This window comes from Scyliorhinus torazame, chromosome 11 (genome assembly GCF_047496885.1).
Source record: "Scyliorhinus torazame isolate Kashiwa2021f chromosome 11, sScyTor2.1, whole genome shotgun sequence".
Classification (NCBI taxonomy): domain Eukaryota; kingdom Metazoa; phylum Chordata; class Chondrichthyes; order Carcharhiniformes; family Scyliorhinidae; genus Scyliorhinus; species Scyliorhinus torazame.
In genome coordinates, this window is record NC_092717.1 from 173,865,638 (window position 1) to 173,886,203 (window position 20,566).

The 20,566-nt window shown below is 47.6% G+C and overlaps 1 protein-coding gene across 1 annotated transcript in view; it reads left to right on the plus strand.

Moving 5' to 3' along the window:
• tmem67 (transmembrane protein 67) overlaps window positions 1–20,566 on the plus strand; it is a 439,599-nt gene that overhangs the window by 349,213 nt on the left and 69,820 nt on the right. Inside the window, exons 20-21 of the mRNA XM_072468028.1 lie at window positions 3,319–3,418; window positions 13,788–13,927. Of these exons, the coding sequence (XP_072324129.1) occupies window positions 3,319–3,418; window positions 13,788–13,927 (240 nt within the window). The remainder of the gene's footprint in view (window positions 1–3,318; window positions 3,419–13,787; window positions 13,928–20,566) is intronic.

Consider the following 20,566-nt stretch of genomic DNA (forward strand, 5'->3'; position numbering starts at 1 on the left):
GCTTTGGGTTTTGGACAAAGTGACCGGTGGGCTCTGTCGATTTCTGGTGTGTTGGAGAAGCTATCCCTTCCCACCAGATTGCCCAGCATTTGAGCCACATAATCTGTGGGGTTCCTGCCTTCGATCCCATCCGTAGGTTCTGGTGCCTCGATTAGTTTCCCTGATCCTCAATCCTTCCTTTCAGACTCCCCTGCATCGCAACCAACCTTGATATTTCTTTTCCCAGGGCAGCGATCCGATTGCTCTAGTCTGTTGAGGCCTTCTCCAGCTCCTTTTTGGTGCTTTCCTGAGCTTCCAATCGCCTCTTTGGATTGGATTGGATTTGTTTATTGTCACGTGTACCGAGGTACAGTGAAAAGTATTTTTCTGCGAGCAGCTCAACAGATCATTAAGTACATGAGAAGAAACGGGAATAAAAGAAAATACATAATAGGGCAACACAACATATACAATGTAACTACATAAGCACTGGCATCGGATGAAGCATACAGGGTGTAGTGTTAATGAAATCAGTTCATAAGAGGGTCATTTAGGAGTCTGGTGACAGTGGGGAAGAAGCTGTTTTTGAGTCTGTTCGTGCGTGTTCTCAGACTTCTGTATCTCCTGCCTGATGGAAGAAGTTGGAAGAGTGAGTAAGCCGGGTGGGAAGGATCTTTGATTATACTGCCCGCTTTCCCCAGGCAGCGGGAGGTGTAGATGGAGTGAATGGATGGGAGGCAGGTTCGTGTGATGGACTGGGCGGTGTTCATGACTCTCTGAAGTTTCTTGCGGTCCTGGGCCGAGCAGTTGCCATACCAGGCTGTGATGCAGCCTGATAGGATGCTTTCTATGGTGCATCTGTAAAAGTTGGTAAGAGTCAATGTGGACATGCCGAATTTCCTTAGTTTCCTGAGGAAGTATTGGCGCTGTTGTGCTTTCTTGGTAGCGTCGACGTGGGTGGACCAGGACAGATTTTTGGAGATGTGCACCCCTAGGAATTTGAAACTGCTAACCATCTCCACCTCGGCCCCGTTGATGCTGACAGGGGTGTGTACAGTACTTTGCTTCCTGAAGTCAATTACCAGCTCTTTACCTTGCCTAGGGACACCTGCATGGTCCCCAGAGCTTCCGTGACCACCACTCTGACCAGAACCTGTCTATTGGTTTTCATCTCCTCTCTGTGTTCTCTCAGTTCCCTTGAAAGAAACATCCTCCCGCCAGGAGTCTCCTTGTGCGGCAGATCGGTCCTTCTTGCTCTGGCGAGGACCAAGCTTTGTCGCCTCTTGCGTCTGCTGGCTCAGCCATTTGCTTCTCCTGGATTTTTCCACTTCTTGTTTCTATACGGCCTCTGGTGTGGCTGTTGTTCAGCACCTCCTTTCGGTTTGATGTTGGTTGAGGTGCGGGGATATTTTTTCTCCTGTATTAGTGGGCTATTTCGGGTGAAAAAGTATTTTCGGGTTTGTAGGAGGAGAGCCACATGTGTGACTACACAGCACATCCCCGTCACCAGAGTCTCTATCTCTGCCTTAAAGACATTCAGTGATTTGGCCTCCACAGCCTTCTGCGGCAGATTCACCACCATCTGGCTGAAGAAATTCCTTTTCATCTCTGTTTTAAGGATCGTCCCTTCAGTCTGAGGCCGTGCCCTCGGTTCTAGTTTCTCCTACTACTGAAAACATCTTCTCCATGTCCACTCTATTTAGACCTCTCAGTATTTTGTAAGTTTCACTTTTCTCCCCCCTCATCCTTCTAAACTCCATTGAATACAGACCCAGAGTCTTCAACCACTCCTCATATGACAAGTTATTCATTCCGGGGATCATTCTTGTGAATCTCCTCTTGACATCCTTCCTTAGATATAGAGCCCAAAATTGCTCACAATATTCCAAATGGGATCTGACCAGAGCCTTATACAGCCTCCACAGGAAGGTGATCATTAGTTCCTCCATGAGCCACAAATTTTCTCACTGCAATTCTCGCTTTCTAAAATCATTTCCAACTGAACTGTTATGTCCTTCACACTTGGACCAGAGACACAGTAAACCCGCTATTACAAAAATAAATGACTCTCTGTTCTTCTGATAATTGAATTTCCCACCATAAATACTCATCTATTCTCATTTTTATTTTCCCCCAGGTAACTACATACACTTTTATGACACAGCGTCATGACATTGCTAATGATTATCCTCTGCTGTATTTTGTCATCATATGCATTCAACAATGGATAATGATCAGGCGTTTTCAGGTGCACACAGTTTTTCCATTCCTCTGTGCTTTTCCACAAGCTTTTTTTCATCCTTTTAAATGTTTCAGTGTTTAGTGTGGACTGAATTTTCATCTCTTTTCATCTCCAGTCGCTCGCCTTTTCGCCAGGCTGGGAAATATAGAATCCATAGCATCCCGACAGTGCAGAGGATGCCTTTCGGCAGGTCGGGTCTGCTCTGACCCTTTGAAAGAGCACCTTTCCTAGGCCAACTCCTCACCCTATCCCCGAAACCCCACCTAACCAGCACATCTTTGGACACTGAGGGGAAATTTAGTATGGCAAATCCACCTAACCTGCACATCTTTGAACTATGGGAGGAAACTGGAACGCCTGGAAGAAACCCACGGAGACACGGGGAGGATGTGCAAACTCCACACCCAAGGCTGGAATTGAACCCGGAATCTGGTGCTGTGAGGCAGCAATGCTAACCACTTTACCCTGGCAGGTCACGACTTGATGCTCATTTAAAGTGACAGCAGGTTCACTATTTAAATGACTGCTACAAATTCAGGCTTCCCTATCATTGCTTTTTTTCATGGAGGAGAGTGGGTTCCTGCAACAGATGGGAACCATGACAGGTGAGTTAGTTCTTAAACTTGGAGTCAGGAACTTTTTAACAGATAAGTTCAAAAACCCTTGCAAAGTCCAAAGTGTCCAAAATTGCCCTTGGTGTTGGGTGGAGGTGTTGAGTTTGGGTAGGGTGCTCTTTCCAAGAGCCGGTGCAGACTCAAAGGGCCGAATGGCCTCCTTCTGCACTGTAAATTCAATGATAATCTATGATTAATCTAGGACAAAGGTTCGGCACAACATCGTGGGCCGAAGGGCCTGTTCTGTGCTGTATTTTCTATGTTCTATGTTCAAACTTCAGCTAAGTAAATAAATAATATTTATTGTTGGACATGATACCTTCACAATTCCAGTTCCCAACCCTCAACTGATAGTACTGTGATTCTTTTCTTTCTATATTTTACTCATTCATTACACTGCCATGATTACTCTGTCCAATTTCTATTAACGTATAACTTTTGATTTATTTTTATTTTCACCACTGGGAATGTGAATTCACTTAGTTTCTTCAGCTTTTACATAAACTAGGAATCCAGTTAACTGTGGACATCTTTTTTATTGACTGGGAAAGACCCAAGGGCAAAATTGTCAAGTCTGTTGCAGGTAAGTAGTGCATTTATTCATCTGTTTCTTTCTTGTTTTGTTATTTGGTTTCAAATATTCTGTTATTTTTAAAAATTTGACAGATATATTAATAAATTATTATGCCCGTGTTGCTATTTTTGTTAAAATTCCCATTTTCAAAGCAGATGGAACTGAACTGCTGGTTTGAATTATGTCCTTTGGAAGGTACTTAAAGGAATGGAAGTCAACCTTTGCAACCCCTTGCTCCAATCTTTTGCAGCTTGCTATCATAGATTGCTTCCTGAAAGAGAAGGGATCCTATGAGACACTCAACATGCTTATCTGGATAGAGATAGAGTTAGAAACAAATAACATTACTTCTGGGAAAAAAATATCAGCCTAGAAATTAAATAACTTTACTAAGCATAAGGTGGGCGCTTGAGTATTCAATATGTTGGCAAGTCAATCTCGTTGGAAGGGCACCACCGACCATATTGGAATAGGCTCCACCAAGTTAGTCCAGGGTGCAATCAGAAGTTATTCAGAAAACTCACCTTAAGTTTTAAATAAGTGGCCTAAGTTGGTGTGTATAAATAGTTAACAGATGCAATATGCTGGTAAATGATTTGAAAGAAGATGTATCACTGATATAAGGCCACCATGTGTTAGATGAGAGAGAGGTTGGATTCATGCCTGGGAGCTTTGTGGCTACTCTGTAACCAGTTTAGATGTAGCACTAATAAACATGTGTTAAGCAGATATCAGAGTATATCTTAGATCCAAGTTCCCACACTTAGAATTCAAGACAGAAGTGGCCAATCTCAGAACATGCTGGCAGCGATGGAAATATAAAATAACAATCGGTGTTATCAAAGGAACCACAGAGTGAGGAAACCATTGAAAGCAGCTCAAAAAATTTAAGTGGTAGAAGGAGGCACACTGAAGTGAGGTATTGATGACTGAATCTTTCTTTTCTCCTGCCCATTTGATTGTGCAGACAGGCCATCAGTCATAATCTGATCAAGCAGAGTCAGCATGGTTTCACAAAGGGAAAATCATGTCTGACAAATTTACTTTGAGGAGGTATCAGCCAGAGTAGATAGAGGAAAACCAGTTGATATCGGTGTATATTTGGATTTTCAAAAGGCATTTCATAAGGTGCCACAAAAAAGGCTACTAAGCAAGATATAGCTCATGGAGTTGGAGGTCATATTCTGGCATGGATAGAGGATTGGTTAACTAACATAAGCAGCGAATAGCAATATGGGGTCTTTTGCAGTTTGGAGGGCAGTAACCAGTGGAGTGCTAGAGGGATCAGTGCTGGGGCCGGAGCTCTTCACATTATATATTAATGATTTACAGGAAGGAACAGAGTGAATTGAGGCCAAATTTGTGGATGATACTAAGGTGGGAGAAAAGGCAGGTTGTAAGGAGGCTAGAAATAGTTTGCAGAGCTGACAGGTTAAGTGAGTGGGCAGAGGGCAGCACGGTGGCGTAGTGGGTAGCACTGCAGCCTCACGGCGCTGAGGTCCCAGGTTCGATCCTGGCTCTGGGACACTGTCCGTGTGGAATTTTTCAACATTCTCCCCGTGTTTGTGTGGGTTTCGCCCCCACAACCGAAAGATGTGCAGTGTAGGTGGATTGGCCACGCTAAATTGCCCCTTAATTGGAAAAAAAAAATTGGGTACTGTAAATTTTTTTTTAAAGAATGAGAAATAGAGGTATTATTTAAATGGAGAGAGACTGCAGAAGGCTGTAGCAGAGCAGTCCTTGTTCATGAAACCCAGAGAGCTAGTGTATAGGTGCAGAAGCTTTACAGGGAAGGCAAATGGAATGCTGGCTGTTATTTCAAGAGGGCTGGAGAATAAAATAAAGAGGTATTGTTGCAACTGTACAAGGTTCTAGTGAGGCCACATTTAGAATGCTGTGTAGAGTTTTGGTCCCCTTATTTAAGGAAAGATATTGGCCGGGATTCTCCGATCCCACGCCGGGTCGGAGAATCCCCGGGGGGGGGGGGGGGCGTGAGAATCGCGCCACGCCACCCCGACACCGGCTCGCCGATTCTCCGACGCTGATTCTTGGGCGCCCGCGGGATGGCCCGGTAGGAGGCCATTGAAAGCGCCCCCCCCCCAGCGATTCTCCGGGCCCCGACGGGCCAAATAGCCGCCCATTTCTGCTGAGTCCCGCCAGCGTGGGTCACGTATGGTACCACACGGCGGGACCTGGAAGTTCTGTGTGTGGGGGCTGTCCTGGTGGGGGGGGTGGGGGGATCCGACCCCAGGGGGGGGCCTCCACGGTGGCCTGCCCCGCAATTGGGGCCTACTAATCTGGGCTGGTTCCGTGGGGGGCTGGTTCTATGGGGACCTATGTTCCTCCGTGCTGGGCCCCTGGAGGGCTCCGCCATATTGCCCGGAGGCCGGCGCGGAGACGAGTACCCATGCGCATGCGCGGAATCACGGTGGCCTTGGCACGCATGCGCGAACTCGCGCCGGCCGTAGCATGTATGCGTGAACTCCGTGCTGGCTGGAACTGCGGGGACCACTGCGGCACCGACCTAGCCCCCTAGGAAGGGGAGCATTCCTGATGATCGAGGACCGTTGATGCCGGAGTGGTTGGCGCCGCTTTTCACGCCGATATCAGAACTTGACCGCGGGATTGGGGAATCCCGGCCATTGTGTGCGCAATTGGAAGAAAGTCCCATAGTGAGCGCATTTAGCCGCGTGATTCCCAGCACGTGCAGTGCTGAGAAACACAAGGCTATAAAACGCGACTCGCATTTGATAAGGGGCCTCAACAAGGAATGCACGGCCAAGGCCACACATAGATCCGGTTTGTGCACTGAGGAACTCCTCAGTGTGGCGAGAGACCGGGACACCATTTTTATAGGGTGCTACCCTGCCCAAAAGGCATGCACCTGGGGGACCTCCGATCCCCTGTGAAACTGCCACGAGTGCCATTCTGTCTGATCCCTGTTTGTGGAGAAAAGTACTGAACGGCGCTCGCTCGAGGTCTCCGAGGCAAGGGCGATTGATCCCACACCTCGGGTTACTCGGGAATCTGCACATCAAAGTGAGACTAACTGTCTTGTTTGAATATGCAGATTTGCTAAACAGTGATTCTGCTCACAATGGCCGGGATTTATATCGCAACGTCTCGCGAGATCGCATTTGAGCCGGGTAAATCCCGGGAGTGGGGTCTCCAGGTGTCTATCGGCCATGCTGTGCCGTGGCGAGCTGCTTTCAGGCGCAGCGTGGACATTAAATCGCTCCCATTAACATTGGAGGCAGTATGGGGAGATGATCCCTGGAATGGAGGGGCTGCCATATGAAGAAAGATTACATAGAACATAGAACATAGAACGATACAGCGCAGTACAGGTCCTTCGGCCCACGATGTTGCACCGAAACAAAAGCCATCTAACCTACACTATGCCATTATCATCCATATGTTTATCCAATAAACTTTTAAATGCCCTCAATGTTGGCAAGTTCACTACTGTTGCAGGTAGGGCATTCCACGGCCTCACTACTCTTTGCGTAAAGAACCTACCTCTGACCTCTGTCCTATATCTATTACCCCTCAGTTTAAAGCTATGTCCCCTCGTGCCAGCCATTTCCATCCGCGGGAGAAGGCTCTCACTGTCCACCCTACCTAACCCCCTGATCATTTTGTATGCCTCTATTAAGTCTCCTCTTAACCTTCTTCTCTCCAACGAAAACAACCTCAAGTCCATCAGCCTTTCCTCATAAGATTTTCCCTCCATACCAGGCAACATCCTGGTAAATCTCCTCTGCACCCGCTCCAAAGCCTCCACATCCTTCCTATAATGCGGTGACCAGAACTGTACGCAATACTCCAAATGCGGCCGTACCAGAGTTCTGTACAGCTGCAACATGACCTCCTGACTCCGGAACTCAATCCCTCTACCAATAAAGGCCAACACTCCATAGGCCTTCTTCACAACCCTATCAACCTGGGTGGCAACTTTCAGGGATCTATGTACATGGACACCTAGATCCCTCTGCTCATCCACACTTCCAAGAACTTTACCATTAGCCAAATATTCCGCATTCCTGTTATTTCTTCCAAAGTGAATCACCTCACACTTCTCTACATTAAACTCCATTTGCCACCTCTCAGCCCAGCTCTGCAGCTTATCTAATATCCCTCTGAAACCTGCTACATCCTTCCACACTATCGACAACACCACCGACTTTAGTATCGTCTGCAAATTTACTCACCCACCCTTCTGCACCTTCCTCTAGGTCATTGATTAAAACAGGTTGGGTCTGTACTCTTTGGAGTTCAGAAGAATGAGAGGTGATCTGATTGAAACAAATAAGATTTTTAGGGGGTAAGACATGGCATATGTTGTGAGGATATTTCCAGGCACAGGACAGTGTAGGACCAGAGGGCACAGTTGCAGAATAAGGCGGAGCTCTTTTAAGACAGATTTGAGGAAGAATTTCTTCTCTCAAAGTGAGGTGAATCTTTGGAATTCATTACCCAGAAAGCTGTGGAGACCGAGTCCTTGAACATTGTCAAGGCTAAGATCGCTAGGATTCTAATCAGTAGGGGAATTAAGGGTTACAGAGATAAGGCAGGAAAGAAGATGGACTTTAAGAACATAAGAACTAAGAGCAGGAGTAGGCAATTCAGCCCCATGAGCCTACCTTCACCATTCAATACGATCATGGCTCTCTCATCTCGGCCTCAACTCCACTTTCTGTTCTCCATAACCCTTCAACCCATTACTAATTAAAATTCTGTCTATTTCCTCTAGTTTACTCAATGTCCCGGCATTCTGCACATTCTGGGGCAGTGAATTGTACAGATTCATGACTCTTTGAGAAAATTAATTTCTCATCTCTGTTTTAAATCTGCTACTCCCTTATCCTAAAACTATGACCTCTCATTCTGGATTGCTCCACATGAAGAAGCATCTGCTCTATGTCTACTTTGTCAATACCTTTTATCATCTATGCGCCTCAATTAGAACTTGTCTCATTCTTCTAAACTCAAGAGTATAGGCCTAAACTGCTCAATCTCTCTTCATAAGACAAACCCACGGAGGGGATTCTCCGTTTGAGAGACTAAGTGCTGATGCCTGGACTGAATGGAGGATGTTCCATGGTCCCGATGGGGGTGCGACTGCTGGAGCCATTCAGAGAATCCCAATGGACAAGGACCCATGCCATTTGGAACTAATGCAATTCCAATGCACGCCGGCTGGTGATTTGCTGGGGTTAGGAATGGCACTGGAGAGCCTGACAGGTTGCAGCTGCATATAAGCATGCCATTCCCCACATACTCTCATTCCAGCCAAGAAGATGGCACCGTGGAGAGCGGCCCCGAGGTTTGCAGACGCAGAGCTGGAGATATTGCTGGATGCCGTGCAGGAGAGGCGGGATACCCTGTTCTCTGGGATGCATGACCTCCTCCGGGCTGCCCGGGTGAGTTATCAGATCCGTGCCCCTGGCACCACCCCTATTCCACACAGCCCACACCCATCACCACTCTCCTCATGCGGCCCTCATCAGGCTGACAGGTAGGCAGTGCTGGGTGAGGATGGGCAACCCCCCAGGACAGCCAGGGTGAGGCACCAGCTTCATGCCCCTGACACCACCCCGATCCCACACATCCCATACCATCACCCTCCATGCACCCCAGGTGGACCGGCAGGCAGTGCTGGGTGTGGATGGGCAACCCCCAGGCCCGCCAGGGTGAGTCACCACCACCTTCCCATACTCCCGTAACCCACCTCCCCTTCTAGAGGGTGTTTGAACCCCACCTGCCGGTAGTCCGCCTGCACCCCACCCAGCACCACACGCCAACACTCATACCGTCCGCCATGGCCAGGTACATGGGCCACTAGCTGCAGACCCCCTGTGCGAGTGTCTCACACTGTACATTATCTGTCCCAGGGAGAAGGTGGCCCACAACCGCCGGAAGTGGGAGAAGACCGGAGGGGGCCCGCCAGACCTGTGGTCCCTCACCATCGCAGGACAGAGGGCAAAGTACCTGGTCGGCGGAGTTGGAGACCAGCAATCGCAGAGCTAGAAGTCGAATGGGACAGCCAAGTGAACCCCAATGTGTTGCAAATGTCCATATGGCACGTGAGTCAGCATGCATCCTGTCTTTTGTCTTGCAGGGTAACCTTCCGACAAGGTGGGACCCGCTGGTGTCCCTCTCCCCCAGCTGCACCGCAACTCAAGTGGCAACAAGGCAGTATCTCCCGGGGTCCCTCAGCCCCAGCCGCAATCCCCCGGAGCACTGTCCGGTATTGACACAACTTCTCGTCATTGCTCTCACCTCTACCTTCTACCATCCCGGAAATACTCGCCTCAGCTCTTCATTTAAGTGAAGAGGCTCCTGAGACCCTCTCTGGTGCACATGACACACATGTTGCGTTAAATCAGGTGGAGGTAGGGACCCCCGACAGGGCGAACAGTCGAGGGCAGCCCGGCCCCAGGGACTAGCTGCCGTCCAGGCGGGCCTTGGGCTTCTGGAAAGGGCAGTCCCATCAATGTGGGCGTTGCAGGTGCAGAGCCGGGGACTACAGGAGAAGGTGTCAGCAACCATCTAGCGCCTGAAGGTGCAGTTGGAGTTGTCCAACCACCTTCCAAAGCAGGAGGCTGTGACCACGATGCGTGCTACCTGGGCCAATACTGCACAGGTGGCATCCACGTTGAAAGCCTTGAGTTGTGGGTCACGGCCATGGATCAGGATGTCCAAGGCCTGGGGCACAGTATGTGGGCGGTGGCTGAGGCACATGACTGGGCAGCCATGTCACAAGTAGCAATGTAGAAGGGCTACATGGACATTGCAGCGATGCTCCAGAACATGGCCCAGTCACAATGCGACATGGCTGCAGGCATCAAGAGAATTGTTCTGGTGCTGACTGATCGCAGAGGTGACACTCTTGCAGGTCCTCGAATGACAGGACCTGCCGACATACTCAAGACTTGATGTGACGCCTCTTCCCATCTCCTCCTCGTCCTTTTGGACGCCTGGCTCGCTATCGTCACCGGCTGGCCCTTGCTCCTCTGGGGCAGGCTCCGGTTCTGCAGGGTCCTCCCCAGGCAGCTCCTGCTCATGCAGTTGTAATGCGTTCGCAAGGGCCACAATGGTCAGGCAGATGCCAACCAATCCTGGCTGGACTCTGAAATCCATTGTCCACAGGGGGTTAAGGGTGGACATGTTAGCATGGTGAGTACTCCTGTCTCCATTCATGTCCAACGGGCATGTCCCCCTCCCCATCTCCGGCCGTTCCCCCGACACTCTGCCTTCGCACCGCAGTCCTGGCCTGACCTGTGCCTGGCACCGGGGGGCCTGTAACCCCACCATCCATCCGTGCCGGCAACGGTACCAGTGGCTAGCACTATCCATGCCAGCGATACACTCTGCGGCCCCTGTCCTGTGCCTATCTGTGGGGTCTACTGTGGGTGTCTTCTTTGGAAGGGCCGTGTGGTACCCCACCAGCACAGTGGCACCTGGTTGTGGGGTGAGAGTGGGGTGCCACCAAGTGCCACCGACCGGCGCCATGCTTGGTGGTATGTGTGTGGAGCATGGATGAGGAGCGTGGGCACCTGTTGGGACCATAGCTGCAATGTGCTGTGGGTCCTGTGTGCCCCACATGGGTTGTGCCTACCTGTCAGGGGCAGGATGGATGGGGCAGGGGCACAGTAGGCAGGCAGAGCTTGGTGATGGCCAATGGTCCTGCGGGACTTGGTGACGGCCGGCGGTGCTCTGCACATTTAGGGGACACAATGCGCAGTTGGCAGAGTGTGCATCCAGATTGCTGCCTTGCAGACTGTGGCAATGGTAGTCCATGCCCGGACACCGCGGTCCTGGGGGGAGAAACCCGGCCCCATAGACCATCTCCTGGTCATCTCCCGCTACTCCTCTGACCCTGGCAGATGCCCCCACGTTAGTGGTATAACTGTCAGCCCACTGTTGCGCCTTTGTAAACTTTTCTCACCTCCTAATTTTCTCTCAGCAGTCATGACGCCTGCTGCCCCGTTTTTAAATACCAAAAGTGAACCACGCCGGCGTTACTTCTGCCTGGCAGAGGCGGATCATCACGGGAGGCCGGAGATACTGGGTCAGACCCACTAGTGATATGTTAACGCATGTTACTGTATGTTTTGCATGCTCAAGCCGGTGTGGGGACTTCACGCCGCCATCAAGGAGCCGGAGCATGGCACTCTGTTGGATGCCCAGTGCCGATCTTGAATTTCGGCTAATGCCCATTTTCCGCCCGATTGTGATTTGCAATTCCAGTGTCGCTGGACGGAGATTCCTGCCCCTACCAACAGAAAGCACACTTAAACTTCCACTAGAACATTCAGACATAGGATGGCAATGGCATTAGATGCTGGGTTGAGTCGACAGTTGTGTAAAAAATGTTGTCCATCACTTCCCTGTGCAGGATCCTGTACTAAATTGGTGTTAGCTCCTCTGTGCTCCTTGATGTTAAATGCAAACTTTCTGACAGGCTTATCCTAATGTTCCAAGATGTTTTAAGCTGTGATACGAGTTTGTGATGACTTCCCACCCAATACTCAGAACAAATTCCATTAATTCTTTATATATTTCGAGGTTTGCGTGTGGAGTGCCTTCCACACTGACAAAACTAGGAAGCAGTTAATTGGTGTTTGTTGAAGAAGCAATGGTTTGTATTAACCTATGATAGTGTTATTTACCCAGTTACAAGATCAAACTTTAATCATCTTTAAGTAACATAATTTTCATAATCAACTCAGCATCAGAAGTCACACTTAACTGGATGCTATGAATTACATTCTTTCTTATTGTCTGAGTCTCTGTCTATCTTATGAAACAAGTTCATCCTGTAAAGAGAAAACAGAAGTCCATATTTTGAGTTTAATCCTCCACCATTAATGAAAACTGAAACATCAACAAATATTTTAGTAATGTTGGAAAATAAGAGTGGAGAAAGATAAAAAATGACGACAAGATAGGCTAAATAATTTGCATACTGCTTAACAGGAAAGTGGGTTAGATAACATGAAATATTATCTTGGCATCACAATGAAAATACATTAAAATGTCAAAAGAACATGTGTGGGGAAAGGAAATGAAAATTGCTTATTGTCACGAGTAGGCTTCAATGAAGTTACTGTGAAAAGCCCCTAGTCGCCACATTCTGTCGCCTGTTCGGGGAGGCTGGTACGGGAATCGAACCGTGCTGCTGGCCTGCTTTAAAAGCCAGTGATTTAGCCCAGTGTGCTAAACCAGCCCCTGTAGAAAGATCTACATTTAGAAATAATTGAGGGAATCAATAAGGAAAAATTAATAGGAGGGCTGAATGAAAGCTGAAGGGGCTAGAAAAATAAGTATCTCCATATGTCTTAGACATAGACATAGAATTTACAGTGCAGAAGGAGGCCATTTGGCCAATCGAGTCTGCGCCAACCCTTGGAAAGAGCACCCCACACCTATCCCCGTAACCCAGGAACCCCACCTAACCTTTTTGGACACTATGGGCAATTTAGCGTGGCCAATCTACCTAACCTGCACATCTTTGGACTGTGGGAGGAAACCGGATCACCGGGAGGAATCCCATGCAGACACGGCGAGAACGTGCAGACTCCGCACAATCACCCAAGCTGAGAATCAAACCTGGGACCCTGGAGCTGTGAAGCAACTGTGCTAACCACTGTTGTACCGTGCCGCCACAATATAGGGGTCTTAAATATAGGGGTAAAAGCGCGCTGAAGGGCGGCACGATGGCACAGTGTTATCACTGCTGCCTCACAGGTCCAAGGTCCCAGGTTCAATTCCAGCCTCGGTGACTGTCTGTGTGGAGTTTGCACTTTCTCCCCTTGTCTGCGTGGGTTTTCTCCGGGTGCTCCGGTTTCCTCCCACAGTGCGAAGATGTGCAGGTTAGGTGGATTGACCACGCTAAAATTGCCCCTTAGTGTCCAAAAGGTTAGGTTGGGTGACAGGGATAAGATGGAAGCCTGGGCTTAAGTAGGGTGCTCTTTCCAAGGGCCGGTGCAGACTCGATGGGCCAAATGGCCAAATGTAAATTCAATGATTCTATGAACATTTCGTTCACTCCTCCATCAGAACTGCATTCTGGCAAAATATCTATAGCCAGATTGTCATTTGCATCCCTTCCCGGGCATTAACAGGATCTTTACTTCGTCAGCACTATCCTTTGTAAATAAAAATGTGAGTGTAGCTAAAGCCAGAAGTTACTAAAATCCACACTGAAACCAGAGAGCTGCGGAGGGTCCAAGTGAATGATGAAATACTGTAACTGAATACTCATGATCCTACTGTGTATTTCCAACATGTTCTGTTTTTCTTTTGTATTTTAATATTTGTAGTTTTTGTTGATTTCTCATATATGTTAAAATTGTTTGTTCATTGCTTACAGGTGGAGGTGATATAAAGACTGCCCCAGCTCCCGTGAGCATCTGGAGGACATACTTTGTAGCAAATGAATGGAATAACATCCAGACTATCAGAAAAATTAATCCTATTTTTCAAATTTTTGTTGTTCTCTTTTTTTTGGAAGTAAGCTTATTACGAAAGGAAAGAATGTATACAAATATTCGAGATTCTTGATAAATTGATCCCAGTAGTATACATGAGATTGCTGCACATCCAAGAAACTGGGGACAAAGATATTGGGTGAGATCTACTGCCCACGTTGCACCCGAAAAGCAGCGTGACGTGACTGATAGATGCCAAGAGATCCCTCTTATGGATTTTCCTGGCTCGCGACACCTCGCGAGATCTAACCCAATCTCGTGAGAAGTCAAGATGTGAATCCCATCCATTGTGGGCGGAATCACTGGCAAATCTGCATATTAGAGTGAAACAGCTAGTCTCAAATAATATGCATTCCCGAGATCTAACCAAGCCGTAGGCTCGAATCCCCTTGGAGACCTTGGGCAAAGCGCTATTCAGTGCTGATCTCCACAAACGAGGACCAGACGGAATGGCACTCGTGGGAGTCTCCTTGGGAATCGGAGGCTCCCAGGTTGCTTGCCCTCTGGACAGGGTGGCACCCTGGCAGTGTTGATGTCACCTGGGCACCCTGACACTGCCAGCCTGGCACCCTGGTGGTGGCCATCTATGTGCCAGCCTGGCACTACCAAATTGCCCAGGTGGCACTGCAGCCATGCTAGTGGAGCCAAGCTGCCATTTTTTATGCGACGGTGAAGAGATCTACTATGCGGATTTAGTGAAGTCTTGCGACACTAAAACTCAGTAGAAATTTGACTTAAACTTCTCGGATGCAAACAAGAATCTTTTATTGTCTCTATTTGATTACAATTAGGAGAAACTTAAATCTATTCTCAATAATGTCCGGCTAGCAAAGGACTTAAAGAGAAGAAACTTATAAACAATTTAACTTTCAAAATAATACAGAAATAGTTTCTTGCTTACAGCAAAACAGCTTGCATTTACTCCAAGAGTTAGAGTGGAAAAGTGAAAATATGAAAATAGAGATAGTGAATAGTTAGGTCAAAGTGTAGGATATCCCGGAATAAAGATGGCCGTGCGGACCATCATGTTTAAAGAGAACTTTATCAGTCTGAAGCCATCTGTCTACACCTCTATGTAGTCCTAATTGGTTTGGGTGAGAGTCAAATACATTTGATTTTACGGTTAACTGTCAATCCTTAATGTGCAACATAAGTTCTGAACGTTTCATGTTTGAATATTTGTGTATGTTATGGAATGTGATTCTGTGCTTTTATCAAGACTGGTTTCTACTGGTTTTCTGCTGACTTTGCTTTATCCACATTCTGGACAATTGTGCCTTCATATTGCTATGGTGCTTACTTGGCCTTGATCTCGATTACTGGTAGAGCTTATTTCTTAATGTCAAACTGACTTTGAAAATACGTTCATCAGAACAATAGCTTTTTCATCTTGCTTAGTGAAAATGTTGTTTTTATCTCCAATTAGTTTGTGGATGTGTCAGGCTTTTGTGCTTCTGTTGACGCTATGTGTTTTGTCATGACCTGAGGTTATGAATGCTGAAATCCTTATTTTAAAATGGTATTATAACTGAACTTTAATATTTACATTAAAATAGGCTTTTTACCTATCAGATCTATCAGGAAATAGTTGATTACTATCAGACGGGGAGCCCAGGGGTGCAGGAGGGGGCTGAGGACCCCCTTATAGGTAAATTGGGGCTTGGGGGGTTCGGGGGTTGCATTGGGGGGTCGAGGGACCAGGATACCATCTAAAAACTGTGTCCCGATCTCTCCCTGCACTGAGGTGTTCCGGTGAGCGGAGCCCCTCAGTGCAGAAATGGGACTAAGAGCGACCTTGGTCACACGTTCCCTGCTGAGGCCCATGGTGTACCTGAAGGGCCGTTCAATAGCATGGTGTTTCTCGGTGCTCCGAGCGCTGGGAAACGCCCAGCTAATTGCGCGTGCTATAGAACTCTATTCCCATTCAGGTAGATCGCGCCCACTATCTTATAGAAGAGGCAAGACAAGCAGACAATTTAGGCTGGGATACTGGAGATAAACCTCAATAGTTTATTTTAATTTTGTAAGACCATGAGGAAAGGATAGCTCGCTCCAGGAGTGATTACACGAAGGAATAGGGATATATATATTAAAACAAACTTTATTACCAACACAGTCTGAAAATCTTTAACATCACGTGAGAAAAAAGTTACAATTATCCCTTAAACAATGCTACTCAATACAGTGAATACAACGCCCTTAATTGCTATCTTAATTAACCAACAAGGGAAAAAAACATTATCAATCCACTGTAACGACCAATGGCATAGGGCGGCATGGTGGCACAATGGTTAGCACTGCTGATCACAGCGCCGAGGACCTGGGTTCAGTCCCAGTCCCAGGTGACTGTCCGTGTGGAGTCTGCACATTCTCCCTATGTCTGTGTGGGTCTCACTCCACAACCCAAAGATATGCAAAGTAGGTGGATTGGCCATGCTAAATTGCCCCATAATTGGAAAAAAGTTAAAAGAGAAACTACAAATGGCATTCACAAACACTTGCTTTACAGGGATGTTCTTTGAGAAAGAGAGTACTCTTCCTACTACTTTAAAAAGAAGATCTGACTGCCAGCCCTATGCAGAAACTCTGGCTGTATGTCTTCAGAAGCTGTTTCTCAGCTTGTTTCAGCTCTCCCTCTGTTCTAAGACATGTGTGCACTGCTTTAAAGACTATTAATCTCTTTTAACCGAACTGCAGAGAACAGACTGCCTGAGTGGTGGTCATAGCTTCATCCAGAACTGCACTGATCTGCTTTTCCTACAAAATGCCTGGCACCTTAGCTCCACCAAGTAATAACATCATCTTACCAAGCTGAAATCTAACTAATTCCACAGGAAACCCTCTTAATCAAAACAAAATTCCATTAGCCCCACCTTTTTACGATGCTTTAATTGCACCCCTGGCTCCCAAGCTTTCAAACCAAGATTCTCTTAAAGCATGACTGCAGCATTCAAACATACTTTAATTCAGGCTTTTAACCATTGCTGCACCAAATATCTATAATACAATCTATCTAAAATTGCTACATTCATCACAATTGGAAACAGAGATAGGCACATGCATGTAACAGAACAATTGCCCACCTTCAAATAGGAGATATTCCGTGAAAAGTCAAGGTACATTCTCACAAGGGAGAGCAATATCACAAACCCCTTGGGCTTCCGAAGCCTCCTGGATGTTTATAATGATAAAGAATAAGATAAAGCAGAAAAAGCATGCATATAGAGAAGTCAGATAATGATAATGGCTTATTGTCACAAGTAGGCTTCAAATGAAGTTACTGTGAAAAGCCTCTAGTTGCCACATTCCAGTGCCTGTTCGGGGAGGCTGGTATGGGAATTGAACCGTGCTGCTGGCCTGCCTTGATCTGCTTTCAAAGCCAGCAATTTAGCCCTGTGCTAAACCAGCAGGATAATACAATTGATAACCAGGTTGAATATAGAAAGTTGCGAGGGAAGTGAAATAAGAAATGAGAGAAACAAGAGTATGAAAAGAGATTGGCAACATAAAAAATGATTCAAATGTCTTCTATATGCATATAAATAGTAAAAATGTGGTAAAGGAGTGGGGCTAATTCATGACCAAACAGTAGATTTATACTTGGAGGCAGGGAGCATGCATGAAATATGAAATGAGTATCATAGATCTGTCTTTACCAAGTCATATTTAAAGAGAAAGTAGATGGAGAAAAGATATTAGTTAGACTGGCTGTATTAAATTAGATAAGTCACCAGGGCTATCACCTGGATACATCCAAAGATACTTATGTATGTAAGGATGGAAATTGCTGGGCACAGCCATAAATTTCCAATCCTCTTTAGACACAGATATCGGGTGGATTCTTCCACCCCGCCCGCTGCAAGAACACCACGGGCGAGACGCGGGCAATGGAGAAGCCCATTGACCTCAGGCAGGATTCTCCGGTCACTAGGCAGATGGAGCCGGAGAACCCCATCCTATAGTATCAGCAAACTGGGGAATTGCAAATGTTACATCTTTGTTCAAGAACTGGTGTAAAGATAAGCCCAGCAACTACAGGCCGTCAGTTGCCTGCCAGAAATGCACATTGTATATGTTGTCAGCTGAAATTATGTGTACACAATTAGTGGACAGACTCAATAATCAGCACCACAGACTTTTACAGGCTATTGTTCCACAGATGCTAACATTTCTATGGATACGATTTTCAAGATTATCACACCGCGTTGCGCCCGGCATCGATTTCATTATGTTGGTTGCTTAGGGGAAGAGGCAATGAGCAATGCATCTGACCACAATGCCAAACGCGATCTGAAGGCGTGATCCAGATCAGCATGTTTAAATACGTCATTAATCTCATTTAATTATGCCCAGCCCACTCGAGGCCGCAGTCTCCTGATCCTGGTATTCAGCAGACCCACTGCGAGGCCTCATGCCGTCGTGAATTAGCATTGGTGGTCTCAAGAAATGGAAACCAGACGTGATGGCCACACTGGGGGGGGGGGGGGGGGTTGCTCAGAGGCCACTGGAGTCCTAGGTGGTTGGGGATAGGGTGGCACATGAGCAGTGCCAACCTGGCACCTGGGCACTCTCTCTAACACTCTGGCAGTGCCTGGTGCCAGACGCAGTGACTGGGTGTCAGCTTGGCACCGCCAAGGAGTGGGACCTGAGGGGGGGCCATGAAGGGGGTATCAAGAGTAAAGAAGTGAAGGGAGATATAAAGGGTAGGGGGCAAAAGAGGGGCCTTAAAGGTGGGGTGACCTCAGCAATCCTATAGTGGGATATGCTCAGGGGGGCTCATTGCCCTGATGCTGAGGTGGATGGATGTGTGTGGAGCTGGGTCACCCACCTGCCTGGGTAGTATGTGAGGTGCAGGAGTCACACAGACTTTTAGTGATAGGGAGGACTTTGCCTTCCACGGTCGAGGATTTGGGGTTTTGCCCATGACTGCAGTGATCGTGATGTCTGTGGGTGGGGGCAATGGGAGATCCCCAACCCAACTTTCGTTTTGAGCACCCTTCAAAAATGGCACCCCGATCTCTGAGGAGCCAGTCTTGCTGTTCCACCCCTCCCGCTGAGGGGTGGAGGCCTAGTAGCCAGGGCTCATGAAACTAATTCTTCAAAACTGGCCCGGATTGGGACCGACATGATCGGTAGTCCCGGCTGGAACCTATGTACTTTATGCCGCATTACATAGATACATAGAAGATAGGAACAGGAGGAGGCCTTTTGGCCCTTAGAGCCTGCTCCTCCATTTATCACGATCATGGCTGATCATCCAACTCAATAGCCTAATCATGCTTTCTTCCCTCAGTCTATGATCCCATTCTCCCCAAGCGCTATATCTAGCCGCCTCTTGAATATATTCAATGTTTTAGCATCAACTACTTCCTGTGGTAATGAATTGCACAGGCTCACCACTCTTTGGGTGAAGAAATGTCTCCTCATTGAGGTGTTAAATAAGTTGGTTCAACGTTGACTGCAACTGGATGCAGTGAAACTAGAAACAGGCTTCTGACACAGGAGATGGTCCAACACTGTTTTATTGAACTTCCTGATTGCTGTACATAGTCTGCTGTGAGTTGACACTCTATCAATCTAACTGATAGCCTCCTACTGGCTTGACCAGACTAACTCTCTACCTCATGGTGATAGTGCTCACTGGCTTGTGCACTCTTACTATCTCAGTAGCTGTGTCCTGTAGAGAGAGGTAAAGTCTTAATGCCCTGTGTGCTTTATAGTGGTGGTGTCCTGTCTGGTAATTGGTTGTTATGTGTCGTGTATGTTCATTGGTTATCCTGTGTGTCAATCACTGCCTGTCTGCATCTCATTATATACATGAGTGGATATTATTACATCTCCCCTTTTTGAAGTAAATTTTGGAATGTGGCGAAATATATAAATGCATGATTATATACAAGTGGTGAGTGAATGAACATATGTACATGGGAAGGTGTCTATCGTTCAGATACAGAGCAAACTGAACAAAATTTACAAGATTCTGTCTTTGTGGCGGGCGACGAATTCTTGTCGATCGCCTCAGAGGTGGAGGGGGGGATGCAGGCATTTGGACAGGTGGGATTGCTGCCATGTCGGTGGCCTCATGGAGAGGCGGGATCGCTGCCAGATCGGTGGCCTCGTGGTGCGAGATGTCCGGAGGAGGCATGATGACATGCGGAGAAGTGCGGCCAGGCGGTGGGCAGGGAACTTTTCGTAGCGCCCTCCTGTTGTGCCGTAGAATGGAGTCATCAGCCATTTGGACAACGAAGGACCTGGGGGACAGCCTGCCTGACGACAGTAGCTGGGGCTGACCAACATCCCTCAGGCAACTGGACGCGAACAACATCGTCTGGAGCCAGCGCAGGTAGATCCTTGGCATGAGCATCATACGTGATCTTCTGCTGGTCCCTGGATCGCTGCACTTTCTGCAGCACCGTGAGGCAGTCAAGGTCTGGAACATGGATGGCTGGAACAGTCGTCCTCAGGTTGTGGTTCATGAGCAGCTGCGCTGGAGACAAACCAGTCGACAGACGGGTTGCGCTGTATGCCAACAGCGCCAGGTTGAAGTCCGAGGCTGAGTCTGCAGCCTTGCACAGCAACCGCTTGACAATATGGACCGCTTTGTCGGCCTTCCCGTTTGATTGCGGGTAATGGGGACTGGATGTGATGTGACTGAAGTGGT